The sequence below is a fragment of the Macrobrachium nipponense genome, chromosome 27, assembly GCF_015104395.2.
Source record: "Macrobrachium nipponense isolate FS-2020 chromosome 27, ASM1510439v2, whole genome shotgun sequence".
Taxonomy (NCBI): domain Eukaryota; kingdom Metazoa; phylum Arthropoda; class Malacostraca; order Decapoda; family Palaemonidae; genus Macrobrachium; species Macrobrachium nipponense.
This window is the reverse complement of record NC_087216.1, coordinates 16,949,292-16,964,954: the sequence shown is the minus strand read 5'-3', so window position 1 is coordinate 16,964,954 and position 15,663 is coordinate 16,949,292. Positions and strand designations below refer to the sequence as shown.

Sequence of the window (15,663 nt, the reverse complement as noted above, 5' to 3'; positions counted from 1 at the left end):
AGTTTTGAAGAACGTTTTCTTAAGCATGCTGCTGATACCATTTTATAAATAGATATACTGCATATTGCATGTATATACATGTAATGAATGAATCTTCATAAGATATTGTGCGCTCATGTATTACCTGTCAGAAAACAACAATACTTGACATACATACTTGTGCACCAGTTGGTATAAGCGTTCGTATTGGATTCATGCATGTGGTGGATGTTGTCAAATACGCTGAAAGGTTTGAAGACGAGGGAAAGTTTGTAGGGAATGTGTTGGCTATAGGAGATGCCATGGGTAATATACGTAGAGAGGATTACATGGCTCTGATATCAGCTTAACATTTCTGTGTGTGAAATAGTCATGTCATTATTTGCTTGATTCTCCTGAAATATTGACCGAATTTGTAGTCTGAGCAATGTACAACATCAGGAAAAGGACGTACCATTTGGATACTTGCAAGAAAAAGAAAATGTTATGAATGAAAGATGTATCTAAAAGCTCTGGTAGATGACACAGTTTAAGTGGTAACAGTTCAGGGTAACTGCAGAGACTGGGGATAAGGTTTCAGACCTTGTAAGAAGAGCCGGTTGTTAACAATTATTAATAAGAGTTCATCGACGGTGTCTATTCATGAAATCAGTGTATAAATGAAGACAAAATTTCAGTTTGGAAGTAGGAACAGTGGAAACAAACTCGTAGACTTGCTCAGTGACCACTCCTAGGGATAGTGAAAGACCAAAACTGACAAAGAATCTCACTCTTTTGTTTTTGCCCAGTGACAAATGCCAGAGATGGTACAAAGACCAAAACTGACAAAAAAAATCACACTTTTGTTTTTGTTCAGTGACAAATGTTGGATGTGTTGGTAAAAAGACCAAAACTGACGAAAGAAAAATTACACTCTTGCTTTTGCTCAGTCATAAATGTTAGAGATGTTGGTAGAAAGACAAAATCTGACAAAAAAAATCACTCTTGTTTCAGCTGAGCGAAAAATGATAGATGTTAAAAAGACCAAAACTGACAAACAATCACATTTTTGCTTTTCCTCAGTGACAAATGCTAGAGATGTTGGTAAAAAGACCAAAAATGTCTCACAAAAATGATGTTCTTATGTTTTTTCTTTACCCGATTTTATTACAATACAATATATCAATGCAAATTAGTGTGCATATGAATGTGTGCATTAAAGCACATAGTTTCTCTACAAAAACCGATAAAATCTGAATAAACAGTAATCGAGCTAAGAAATGGCTGAGCAGTTGCATCAATGTTGAAAATTGTATTCTATCAAAATTCTAGACATTTGTATAATTGAACGCCAATAATTTCCAGAATTAATTTTATCAGTGCCTCCATTACAGTCAATTTTCTCTGAGGCTCCATCAAGATTTAAAATGAATTTTTATACATGTCCGAAGGGTACTGGATTTTACTACGCCTGTTTAGGTTTAGTTTGAATGTTAAGGAAAGAGGTACTATATCCCTCTCGAAATATTAATTATTTTAGCAGTTACTACTACTACTACTACTACTACTACTACTACTAATAATAATAATAATAATAATAATAATATTAATAATAATAATAATAATAATAATAATAATACACATAGTAAGAAAAGTGATGGACTCCTAAGGAGGCAGGATGCAACCCGGAACCCCCCCCCCCCTCACTATATGTACCACCCAGTCGAATTGGAGGACTGTGATAGACAAAAACATACAATAATAATAATAATAATAATAATAATATAATAATAATAATAATAATAATAATGTACTTAGGAAGCAGACCCTCTCTCAAGCATACTTTATTAAAAGTAATGGCTACTTCAGCAGCGTTATACTTGTAGAGATTTTTCGTTATTTTCCGTTAATGACTTTGATGACTATAGTATCATAGTTTATCTGTAAAATTCAATATAAACACCAATTTTGACTCTGTATTTGATCATGACCTCTATAGGCGCTCTACTAGCCTGTCTGAGTAGCATAGAAAAAGCCGCTATTCGGAAAATAGAGAAGAATCTCTACAAGTGTAACGCTGCTGAAGTAGCCATTACTTTTAATAAAATAATAATAATAATAATAATAATAATAATAATAATAATAATAATAATAATAATAATCATTATGATTATTACTACAAAACTTTCAATGTTGACTTAAAAATGCAATTGTTAATTTATTCACAATTTTCATCTATATTTTCATTATTTATGTATGTATGTATGTATGTATGTATGTATGTATGTATGTATGTATGTATGTATGTATATATATATATATATATATATATATATATATATATATAAAAGTATATATTCAAAACCTGAAAATAAATAAATAAATTAGGGCGTAGGCAACTTAACCAAGAATGCAATATAACTATTATCCCATTCAAGAAGTGTACAGGAACTGCAACTTATTTATACTTTAATGGGCTTCCTAAATGTGTTTACATACTTGTCTGCTTATGTTTCTTAGTGGTGGGTCTCCCCCTTGTTTATGTAAAATTTATTTGTTTACGCGTTCGCTGGTAAATGTCGGGTCAAATATATATAGAAGAAATAAGATTTTTGTTGTCGTTTTTGTATGAATTGGTAAATGTCCTTTATCATATTCTCAGAGTTTTGTAGTCATTATCTGGCGTCAAAAGAGGAGCATCACTGAACTGCATTCATCTGCCCTGACTAATAACACAGAAGCAAATGACCCCGCCCACATGATCGACCCCACCCTAAATCGAAGGCTCCGCCCACTTGCTGAAAGCGATGGCTTAGCTTGGCCCGGCCTGCTGGCGGCCCCCACGCCCCGAGAAGATCGATGCAGTGCCCCAGCAGAGAGGGCGCTGTGGTTTAGCGCCGTGCCCCATTCAGCGAGAGAGAGAGAGAGCGCGCGAGAGAGAGAGGAAGAGAGACCCAGGGCCTACCCAAAATCAGCTGGTATGAGGAACGCTGCCGCTGTTTCAGATCATTTCATTCCCCGTCTACTCGAACGACGGGAGGCAGCAGCAGCAGCTGCCTGGGCGAGTGAACCTGGCATATATAGAGTCAGTGCGATTCGAGACCTCGTTGGGGCAGGGCATGCGGCGGGGGTTTCCTCTCGTCTATACCTCCTTTCGGTGAAGCGACGCCTCTCTCGAGGGAAGAACTTCCTCTTCTACAGCAGTGAATCATGTAGAAGTCGAGAGATCCAGTGAAACTAGAATTTTCTTTTGCCTTTTTTTTAACTAGTCTGACGAGATGATTGATAGTTGTTTTCATATCTGAGTGAGAATATTTTTTTTTATCCTTTTTATCGTATCAGATTTCGAAACTTAGAATGAGGACATGGATCGTTTTGCGTTAGTGTTGTTCGTTGCGGGTTTTCTCACCTGTGGTTTTGCCGCGGCCAGTAATACAGGTGAGTTTCACGTGGGAATTCCTATGTGTACATTATATATATACATAATATATATGTATGTATTTATGTATATATGTAAATAAATTCTTCTGTTAAAACAGGATACGTCTCAAGTATATAAAAGGATGATCAACACACTGGTTTAAATATAGTCCTTAGCTTTAAACCAGAGTGTTTTAGTGTGCCTTTTATACTTGTTAGAGATATTTATATGTGTGTGTGTATGTATGTATGTATTTTGTGTGTGTGGGTGTATTTAGGTTTGCATTTCACTTTACATGTATTTGAAAACTTCAACAATGCAGTCGTGGATAATTACCACCACACTTCCAATTTGCTTTTAGAATCTCGAAATGCATTATTATGTAAGCAACAATTACCACTAACTATGAGAAAAACAATTCACGTCTTTCTTTATATTGTGGGTACATACAGAACTTACTTTTACGCGCGTTATGAAACACACTGCTAGAAGTGCTGTATGATGTAAACATTAATTTTTAAAAAAGGACATGAATATTATGCATGTATAAAATAGAAACTTATATAATTCAGCACTTAGGTATTGAAATTAGTTGTAATTGAGCCTCCAGTATTTGTTTGGATAATATTATATATATATATATATATATATATATATATATATATATATGATATATATATATATATATATGATATATATATATATATATTATACATACATATATGCACTATATATTTATTTATATATATGTATATGTAAATATATATATATATGTGTGTGTGTGTGTGTGTGTGTATATACTATGTATATATATATATAGATATATATATATATGATATATATATATATATATATATATATATATATTTATATATATATATATATATATATATATATATATATTTTACGCAATTTCTTTTTCATGGACAGTTTTCATTGAATGCTGATGTACCTTAGGCGTTAATAATTATCTAAGGACAACGCTACTCTAACTTCCCATGCTTATTGTATTCTCTAGAATAAATTTTTGGAGGAAAGGCAAAAATTTTATTAAAATTTTGTTTCATTTCCTTAGCTTCTGTGGACAAATTTTTCTGTTATAAACGTCCCCTCTATCATCAGGGAATATTAATCATATAATGAACGTACAATATGAATTAAAAGCCTGTGCGGCCACACTGTCTAAATTGTGCGTGGTGTGTGGATGAATAGAGAAACACACACACACACACACACACACACCACACACATATATATATATATATATATATCTATATATATATATATATATACACGTGTGTGTGTGTGTATTGTTTTTCTATCGTTAAATTTCACATCATCAACATTATCAAAAATATTGTTTTCGTTTGTTAAATTTCAACACTATCAAATAAATTAAAAACAGAAGGACTGATGAAGAAATCATTTTTAAAAATCAGATGTACAATTTTTTTCATTATCAATTTAATAGGGCTTAAATTTATAAAGAAATAAGAATTTAAATAATTTTTGCGATAATAGGTGTAGTAGTGAAAATAAAGATACCAATATTAATGAATCTCACGATAACAATAAAATAATAACTGCAATAATAATGATGAAAAATTTTCATAGTGATAGCCGTATGAATGACCGACTGAAACTGATACCATGAGAAGTAGCGAAATGTTGAAAGCAAATTTTTTAGAAATACTAAATTAATGAATAAAGCAATAACTTTCAATACCCAATGAATGAATAAAAATACGATGTACATCAGAAGACGCAAATTACTGCTCTCACTGGAGGCAATCTTTGAAGGAATCCAAAGAAATGGGGAAAAAGATAAATTCTACGGGGTTTGCACGCGCTTGATTCCTGATTAATATTTCTGGATTTCGTTTCGTTATCGGTATCTACTGTTTTGTATCGATATTCCTTCTGCGCCATTCTGTTTTCTTTGCAATTATGAGGATTCAGTTTCAAACGGCAACTGTTTTGGCTGTAACCTAACTACAAATTTGCTACGAATTGAATGAATATGCAAAATATTACAAATAGCACTCTCTCTCTCTCTCTCTCTCTCTCTCTCTCTCTCTCTCTCTTTATTTATGTATAGAATACAATACATACATACATACATACTATATCTATATATCTATCCTTATATATATATATTATATATAATCTTATACATATATATAATATTTTATATATATTATATATATAGATATATATATATATATATATATATATATATATATATATATATATATATATATGCACTCACATAACATGAAACTTAAAAATGAAAGTTAGAACCTTGAATACTCAATTAATTCTTTAGACTAAGACTCATCATGATCAGTTACACGTTATAAATTAACAAACCTGGTAACATTTTCGACGTAAACTTGAGCAGTTACAGAGTGCAGTACTTATGCGGCAGTTACCACAATTACCTCACCACAACGATCAGGTCACTGCGCAGTCCTTCAACTGCTGCGGTTTGGTTTGGATATAAAAGGTAACGCAATTGTTATGTAGTTGCATTTTTTTAAGCTAATTCTTACGAACAGGGCTCTTGGTGTATAAGGGACTGTGTAATCATCGTTTGGTATTTACCACAAAGACATAGATGGATCGAGATGTACAAATCCATATGTATATATCTATATGTATAGGTGTGTCCATTTAAATTTCGAAACTATTACGTGTGTATGCGCCTGTACCTGTGTCATAATCACATTTTTCACGCGCATGCGCAGCCGCATATATAAACGATTCCTCGTTCCACCGCCGCCGGTGATGATATTATCAAAAGGTTAATTGAGTATATTATCTACATAGCAACAGAAGTCCTCAGAGAGGGCCTATTCCCACAGTAACAAATCTCTGTGCACCAAATTGTATAGGCATACCAGACACGAATAATTGTTTGAGCCCAAATGGAACAATTAAGATTAAGAGAAGACGTAGCCTTTCATTAGACTTCCTTCTCAATGGCAATTATTAAGTCTAGTCACCTAAATTTACGGTTTTTTAAGCCTTCGGCACAATCACGGAAAGGTACTTCCACACCACTCCCCACTGCACCCTCTCCCCCAGCCCCACCACCAAAAACAAACAAACAAACAAACTTGTAATTTTATCATTCCCACAATCTACTTTCTCGTTGCCAATCAAGAGCCATACCTTTCGGTAAAATCTTTTGTAGAAACCCACAAAATAAACAAACAGATTTCGTGCTCAAATCCAAATAATATTTGTTTGCCTTATCCTTACAAAAAAAAGACAGAAACAAAAGAATTTTACAAAAATTCATATTAGTATCGTTTGCCTAATCCTGCAAAAAAAAGGACAAACAAATGGATTCCTTGTAGATTTCGTTAAGATAATCATCTGTCTAATCCTGCCATCAAACAAGGAAACAAATAGAAATCAAATAAGTAACAAACAAATGCCTTGAACCAAAAGCAAAAGCTCTTAGAAGACAAGAACAAATGATAGTCTACCTTTGACACCTCCGATTAGACTCATCATTTATGAGTCTTCGCAGTGAACAGTAACTTTTAAAAAGAAAGTACTTACAGGCGTTCTTCTTCCTTTCGTCCTTTATTTATCTCACAGCTCTAGATACCTCCGCTCGCCATTATTCACGGGAACTTTATTTGACAGTGGGCAAAGGTCTTCCGAGATTTATGACCCAAAACAGGCGATTTATGACGCAATTTCTGCGCAAGAACTAGCCTTGGTACATGCCCGAGAAAGTCTGTAGTACTTTGAATTTTACGTACGTTTTCGCGCTTTGTTGAAGCTGGACATTAAAATATCTAAACCCCCCAAAAATTTGCATTTGCTTCGGAGAACAGAGTTTCAAACATCCAAAATTTCCCATACTTACTCTATTCTCCAAAATAAATTTAATATTTAAAAACAATTACATTGGCTGTACTACCAACGCCTTCAAAACTATCTTCTGTTGAAAGAAATTGTTTTCATTGCCAGTATGACAGTCGTTAAACGCATTCTACTGATGTAATCATGTTTTATGCATTTGAACTGTCAATAAAGTTTTCGTTGTTCAACAACACAATTATCTAATTACATATATGCAATTTCCGTGAGAATTTAATTTCTGTTTCTAGATTTCTCTGTACGTAAAATCTGGGCAATCTGATTCGCTGTAGAAAAATTAGGAAAATATAAACAGTAGGCGATACCCAAAGACGGTTTCACTGGACCTACAAGAGGTAGGACACATTATTTTTGCTTGCTTGTCAAAAAGTTGAATAGCAGAGAGAGAGAGAGAGAGAGAGAGAGAGAGAGATTTGAGCCTAGGGTCATCGGGCGGTTTTAAAAGATGGTCTAACTGTACTTACAGGAGGTAGGACATAGTATTCTTCATAGCTCGTCAAAAAAAAGTAGAACAGTTGAGAGAGAGAGAGAGAGAAAATATTTGAGTTTATGGTCACTTCAGAGGAAAGATTGCCTTCAATTCTAAACTATCAAAACGTGATGATGAACAAGGAAACGAAACCCAAACACAGGAATGATGTTTCCAACAGGAACTGGTGAGGCCGGTATAACGGCAGGAATCCAGGACCGGAGAAAAATGTAGCAAATTGGAAAGGAACACCAGAATTTTTATCAGTGTCTGACAGTGATCTGATATCCACTGAACAAGTCTGAAACAATCTGATAAACAAGATAGGTTTAATTGCGTAACTTTCCAGCGATGTGTTGATGACCGAACGAAAAGGAGAGAGTGATATTATATATAAACATAATCTTCAACATTCAGGTTCAAAAGAGATTAGGTTTCAGAAAACATGTTCGGAAGTGTTCGTTAAATCAAACAGACAAAAATATATTTCGAAACGATTTGGGCTCCTCATATGAGACCAGTTTTGAAATCAAGAAAAAAGCTTTGACAGTCTTTTCAAGAAGATTAGGTCTCAGACTACATGTTCGGAAGTGTTCGTTAAATCGAACAGAAAAAAATATATTTCGAAACGATTTGGGCTCCTCATATGAGACCAGTTTTGAAATCAAGAAAAAAGCTTTGACAGTCTTTTCAAGAACATTACATACAGGGTGGTTCAAAAGTAGGTGGACACTAGTTGTAATAGCTGTGTAAATTGAAAATTTCAGTGCTTTTGTATTATTGCACACAATATAATCTAATTGTTATTGTAATAATTGTATTAGTAAATATAATTGTATATGTAATCTCAAAATTAATGTTATCATTTATTGTCCACCTATTCTTGGAGCACCCTGTATATGTGATATATATATATATATATATATATATATATATATATATATATATATATATATATATATATATATATGTATATATTGGAAGTTTAACTGCAGTGAAGGTTCATCCATGATTCAACAGGTTAAGCGTGAATGAGAAGGAGGCTAGTATTGTCCATTTTAATAGCCACTTCCTGTATATGTGTGTGTTTCTGTGTATATGTATGTATTGATTCATGAATAGCCTTTATACATAAATATGCATGGACTGCTGACATGTTAACGCAAATTCTTTATATCTTTACTTATATAACTCTAATTCATCCAGATCCTTCTCAATTCACATATTCAACATAAACAGTTCATATCAGCGCCTTTTATCTTTTTTTTCTGAAATTTATATTTGACACCTACACTTTACATCCATAAAAAAGAGAAGGCTCAACCGTTCCCCCGATAAATTTCACGTTCTTTCCTCTACTCTTCTAAACCATCTGCTGTGACACTTTTTCCTTCCTTGCTTCACCTACTTTATGGCCCACCTCTCATCTCATGCCACTATCATCCATTTAATTTACTCACTGACCACTTTCATTCATCCATAATGATATTTTTTTCTTTTTCTCTCTAGCACCCATTTACCCTCATTATCTTACTTTTGTTGATAAAGACTGTCACCTTTCTCTTCTTGCATCTACTTTTTCAAACATTTTCACCTGTTTCTGCAGCTTCTAGTATTTAGCTAACAAAACCCTATATCATCAGTAAATATCAACCTCTCTGAACACCATTCATGATAATTTTTTTCATCTTGTGGCTTTCCACTTAATATTATCATCACTTTTCAAACTCTGCCATCATTCCATTCGTAAGAAAATATTAATCAGTAAAAGAAACATAATGCACCCTTTGATTAGACTTTCTTTTACACGAAACCGATCACTTTCATTTATACATATCTACAACAACATACTTCTCCTTCATCAGAGATTAATCTCCCGTAACAAATTAATTTCTACTATAGCATATATCCTCAGCATCTTCCATATTGCATTGTTATCATAATCTATTTTAATCCCATTTCAACTTCTCTTAAAAATGTTTCATATTGAAGAGTTGATCATACCGTCTCCCTTATTTCAATCTACCTTGCTCTTCTCCTATCAATCCTCCAACTATCTGTCCTAATTTCTGAACCAAAATCCTACTACGTTAACCCCCAACGATTCTTACACTCCCCATTAACTACTACTTTTCTCTCTTTACAAAAGAATAATTTTATTTCGCACCTACTCCTCTGGAACCCTTCAACCATCCAGACATACTTCGTAAAAATGTCATATCCCTATCATAGAAAGCACCTTTATTGTAACCTTATTCAATAATCATCATACTCGATGTTGTTCATTAGATCCTCATTTGCATGTTCGATAACATGTCCTAATTAAGTTTTGCTTCCCTTTTTTTAATGAGAAAATGACGAGATGCTTTTCCCTAACTTGATGGACGTGATTGATGACACGATCTTTCCGTGACTCCTCCTCCCCGAACAGGCGCCGCTGCACCAGTGATCAAAGAGCAACCGGATAACGTTATTGCCCGCAGAAACGACCCAGCGACTCTTAATTGCGCCGCTGCAGGTGCAACGAGCATTACCTGGTTCCGCGATGGGGAACAGGTGGTGACGTCATCCCAGGACCCTCGGTCCCACAGGGTCCTCCTCCCCTCCGGGTCGCTCTTCTTCCTGCGGGTGGCGACTGGAAGGCGAGACACCGACGCCGGAACCTACTGGTGCGTCGCTTCCAATAGCTACGGGGTGACGCGCTCCCGAAACGCGTCGCTCGTCGTGGCCTCCATCTCCTACGACTTCCAGGCGCAAGCTGAGGCCCTGGTCAAAGTCAGGGCTGGGGAAGCCGCTGTCCTGCCCTGCAAGCCGCCGAAGGGTTCCCCGGAGCCGTCGATCAAGTGGGTGAAGAACGGGCAGGAGGTGGGGAACTCGAGTCGCGTCTTCGTGACGCCCGACGGGGACCTGGTCATCAACCAGACGCTGAAGGAGGATTCGGCCACCTACGTCTGCGCTGCCACCAATGTCGCAGGGAGTCGGGAGTCGCCGCCGTCTGAGCTGGTTATCATGAGTAAGTAATAGTCTGCCGGAATGAGGTGATTTATGACCGTGATTGCAGCGACCAATTATCTTCTTCGAGCATAAACTGCTATTTACTTGTCTACATGCATTAAGCATATGTTTCCAATCTATATTCTTAAATATAATATACCATTACCAATTATAAACCTTTAAGAGACAATTGCAGTGTGTTTAGATTCATTTAGATTAATAGGTAAATAAACCATTATAATATTATCAATTGCTTGCCTGCACTTAAACTGCCTTGCCAATTAAATAGAGGACTGTCTTTTGGTGTACATATCTTCATTAAATAAGATTAAGACAAGTGGGAAGTTGTTTTCCCAGCATTTTACCGGTACCAGTTCTCATCAGTCAAGTTTCTGAAACGCCATATGCCATTATATATGTATATCTGTGTGTGTGTTTGTATATATATAATATATATATATATTATATATATATATATTTATATATATACGTATATATATAGATATATTATATATATATATATATATATATATATATATATATATATATGCATACTATATATACATATAAGAGCCCAAAACCAAGAGATTTAGAGGCTTGATATGGACCCCAGGATTCTGCCCTACCAGTAGAGACGAGTTTTGCTGATTTATTTTTATTTGTTTGTAACATACTCTCTTTCTAATTACATGAGCATTTTATTCTGTGAAAGTATATTTTGCAAGATACTGATCTTGTTTATTTCATGGGATTGTTTCTTATTTTGAGTAATAAAAATAATAATAATAATAATACTAATTCTTTCCAGATCCACCATGGATTCAACAGTATCCTAATAATGTGACGACAGCATCAGGTGTACAAATAGAACTGGAATGCAAAGCTCTTGGGTCGCCCCCACCAAGAGTGACATGGTACAGGCCCGATGGCAAAATCCCGTACAGTCGATCTAAAATAGAGGAGACCAAGCTAACAATCGAGCAGGCTGCTGCAACTGACTCAGGCATATATACTTGCGAAGCCTCCAATGAAGCAGGGAGCATCTCGGCCAATGCCACAGTCACAGTTGTTGATGCCCCAGTTTTAACAGAAAAGCCCCAAGTGGTTAGAACCACAGCTGGATCTAAACTTGAGATGGTCTGCCGCGTTGTTGGTAATCCAGAGCCCATGACAGTCTGGAGACTACCACCTCGGAACAGAACAGCGCTACTTCTCCCTTCGCAGAGCAATGGACACGCGAGTGTTTCGCACGATGGACAAATACTCACAATAGAACAGTCTACACCCCTTGACAGTGGAGTTTACTATTGCTGGGGTATCAGTAGCGGTGGAGGTGTTAGTGCACACACTAAAGTTATGGTTGTATCTGGGTACCCACCTCCTGTGATTGGTGTTGGACCAAAGGATTTGACTACAGCTCCTGGAAGTATTGTTTCATTGCCTTGTGAAGTAGTTAGTGAGTCTGCAACACCTAAAGTCTCGTGGTTTTACAGGGCAGCTCGTGGGGTACCTCCTCACCAAATTTTGGAAAATATCGATAATCCGAGGTTATCAATTACTATTAATGGTGCACTCATCATCAAAGACATTCAGGCTGAAGATGCTGGTATCTACATATGCAGTGTAAAGGCAGACACAGGCAAAACTGAACAGGAGGCCATTTTACAAATTAAAGAAAATGCTAACATGAAAATCGAAAAACGGTTACCAGCCCCGCCATCTAAACCTCAAGTGACAGCCATTAACGAAACTTCTGTTTATTTAAGATGGCTCCCAAACTCACAGGGAACATTTGACTCGGATTCATGGTACACTGTTGAATTTTGGAAATACGGATGGGAAAAGTGGCAAGTTGCCTCTACTGTTGTGAAGGATGAGTCATGTATAATTAGTGATCTAAAACCAGGGGAAGTTTATACATTTTTCATCCGAGCAGTTTCTAAGCTAGGAGCTTCATTTCCAAGTCCATGGTCAGATCCATTCTTGACCCATCCATCAGGAGATTCTGCTGTGCAACCGGACCTTCTTCACCATGCCCGGCGTCGCTTGGCACGACCAACTGTTACCCTCACTGGCGCAAATATTACTGGCCCTAGCAGTACTCTGCTAACCTGGCAGTTCCTAACAAATCCAGACATAATTGAAGGTGTGCTTGTGTATTTTGTGACTGGAGGTGGAACAATAAATGTTGCTACAGTATTAGGATCGTCTTCCTCATCTCATCATTTGCATAGTCTGGAACCATACACTGGTTATACCTTTTTTATTGTTCCATTTTGGCACAGTATTGAAGGAACTCCATCAAATTCGCTTTCTCTTGTTACACCAGAAGACAGTAAGTAATGTTGATTATAGTATTATTTGTGTCAGTTCTGTAGCAGACAATCAGTGGGGTTCTTTCTACAGTTCTTATATAACTGTTGTTTAATGAATATTTGAACTTTGTAATACTATTTGAACTTTAGTAAATAAATTTCCACATTATTCTTTTTTCATATAACAGTATTGCAGTTTGCAGCATTATTCACTTGTAAAGATACTAATTCAGAATACTATTGTTCTTGTTGACAGTTCCAATGGAGTCTCCTGCCAATGTGGAGTTCACTTTGCAAGATGATGGCTCAGCACTTCTAACATGGTCAACACTGACTCTTAAAGAAGCTCGAGGGAAGGTCATTGGCTACCAGGTCACTTTGACCCATAATGGGAGTCAGATAGCAGAAGCAGTGTCTGAGCCATTTCTGATCATTAAAGATTTGGTACTGGGGCCTCTTTATACGGTAAGAGTAGCTGCGCAAACAGGGGCTGGGCTGGGACCCTTCAGTAGCCCAGTGTTAATGGATCTCGGGATTGATCTTAGTAGACAGCCTCATCAACATGATTCTTCTCATATTATCAACAGTGGTTCTGCAGTCCTCTATGCCCCAGGGCAACAGACGTGGTTAATATACTTACTGGTACCTGTTGTGCTTTTGTTATTTGTAGCTACCCTGTATTACGTTAGAAGACTTCACCAAAAATCTAATCTTAATGCTTCACAAACCCCAGTTGTTTACCAAGATCCAACTGCTTACCCAGGCCATCCCTCTATCAACATGTACAGTGAGCACAAACTGTGGCAACCCAGTACCTTCGGAAATTCCACACTGTCTTCAGTCAAACTGCTTCCTTCGGATCACCAGCTGAACGAATACGCAGAGCCAAGAACCCGACGCGTGGAAGAGATGACAGAGCCTTACGCCACAACGTCTCTGTTGATGCGGCCACCTGCAGCACGATGCCACGGCGGAAGTGTCCCAATGAGACAACTCCTCTCAAGAGAAGGGTCGCCATGCGTTCGAGTGAACTGGGCTGCCTTCCTCCCACCCCCGCCATCTTATCCACCACCACATGACTTGGATTTAGGCGACCCTAAATGTCAGCGTATGCATATGCAGGAGGGTCCCAGATTGTACGCTGCATCCTCCGAATACGACAATATAAGTACATCTGCAAAATACAGGAGACCTTGCGATGCTACGTCCGAGCGCAGCTATTACATGTACACACAGCTGCCCGTGAGTCGATACCGCAGTGGGTCGCTCACTTTCCAAAATAACAAGACGAACAATAATTCCGAGAGGCTAAAAAGGGACCGCAGGCCGAAAAGGCCAACTTTCCCGCCTTACAATAATACCCAGTAAATACTTTTCTGCAAATGCTTCTCCTAAAAGCAAAATAGTCTTAGCCTTTAAGGGCCGTTTTAATGTCCGTACTTTTTTATATATAACCAAAGCCAAAGCTCTTGAAATGTGTACCTGTCCCTTTCACTTCTCAAAACTTGACGCCTTACTGAATTTAGAATGAGACTTGGTAAGACATGAGGGCAAAATAGTCGAGCAATTTTTTTTTTTTTTTTTTGTCCTTTAACCAGTTGTTATTCCCCAAAAAATAACCTCTATTCAACACCAAAATCTGTATATTTACCGTACATTCATGGCTACTGAGAGGGGCTAAATTTCTGTCAAAACTAATCAGGATTTTCCATAAATTAGTTTGTTTGTTTATCGTGATTACTCGGAAATATTTATTTTGTTGGTAAATGCTTCGAAATGTATCTAAATTCAAAAATTCATGAACGAAAAAAATACTTCACAAATTCTCATATTTTTTTCTATAAGGTAAAAGATTCTTGTTATGAAACTGAATGATCTCGACTCAGTAGTTGTTTCTGATAAATGGTTTACATAACCATTAAAAAATACGCTTCAAAACACTAAAACAAAAATATATGTCTAGGTGCAAAATCTTCATAAAGAGTGATGTATGAAAGTCTACGTTCAGTTTCTTTAAAATTCAAAAGACGATATTATGATAGTCGACTTTAAAAGAATGGGCTATATATCCGTGAAAAAAAGATTTAGAAAACTGGTTATTCTTTTGCGAGTCTTCCCAAGTAATCCCTCTTCGATTTGCTTGTTATACTCACCGCATACAGCAACGGTCTGAAGCTACATTTTTCTCATCTCACGCCTTTCTCCAAGAAATTATTATGTACATAACAAAAATATAGATATATTTTCACAGAAGAGAGTTTTACTCAATCCCCCACCCCCTTTGTAAGCATCTCAAATGGCGTCACATTTTCTGGAGGTAATAAAAGGCCCAAATTTCCTCGCCAGGCTGAAAATTACACATTACCATATTTATCGCTCGAGAGACAAAGACTACGACAGTACCTCCGTCCGGATGCCAGCGACGAAGATAAACGGACGGTCCGAAGAAAGGATAATAAAACATGCACGATGCATCCCAGTCTGATTTAGGGTATCGTCGGGGCCCCGAGTGCCCTGCAATTAAGCGCGATTATGAACCAAACCCCTTTGTAGCTGCATTATTAAGGTCAGCCCTCCGAGAGGTCGACTTTACCTGGCTGTTTGATTTA

General features: G+C 36.6%; 1 protein-coding gene across 1 annotated transcript; it reads left to right on the top strand.

Moving 5' to 3' along the window:
- Positions 1–2,865: 2,865 nt before the first annotated feature.
- On the top strand, positions 2,866–15,301 carry LOC135200867 (roundabout homolog 2-like). The gene is made up of 4 exons (XM_064229582.1): positions 2,866–3,396; positions 10,177–10,758; positions 11,548–13,074; positions 13,311–15,301. The coding sequence occupies exons 1-4, from the start codon at positions 3,324–3,326 to the stop codon at positions 14,420–14,422; spliced, it is 3,294 nt and encodes a 1,097-aa protein (XP_064085652.1). The 5' UTR covers positions 2,866–3,323; the 3' UTR covers positions 14,423–15,301.
- Positions 15,302–15,663: the final 362 nt, after the last annotated feature.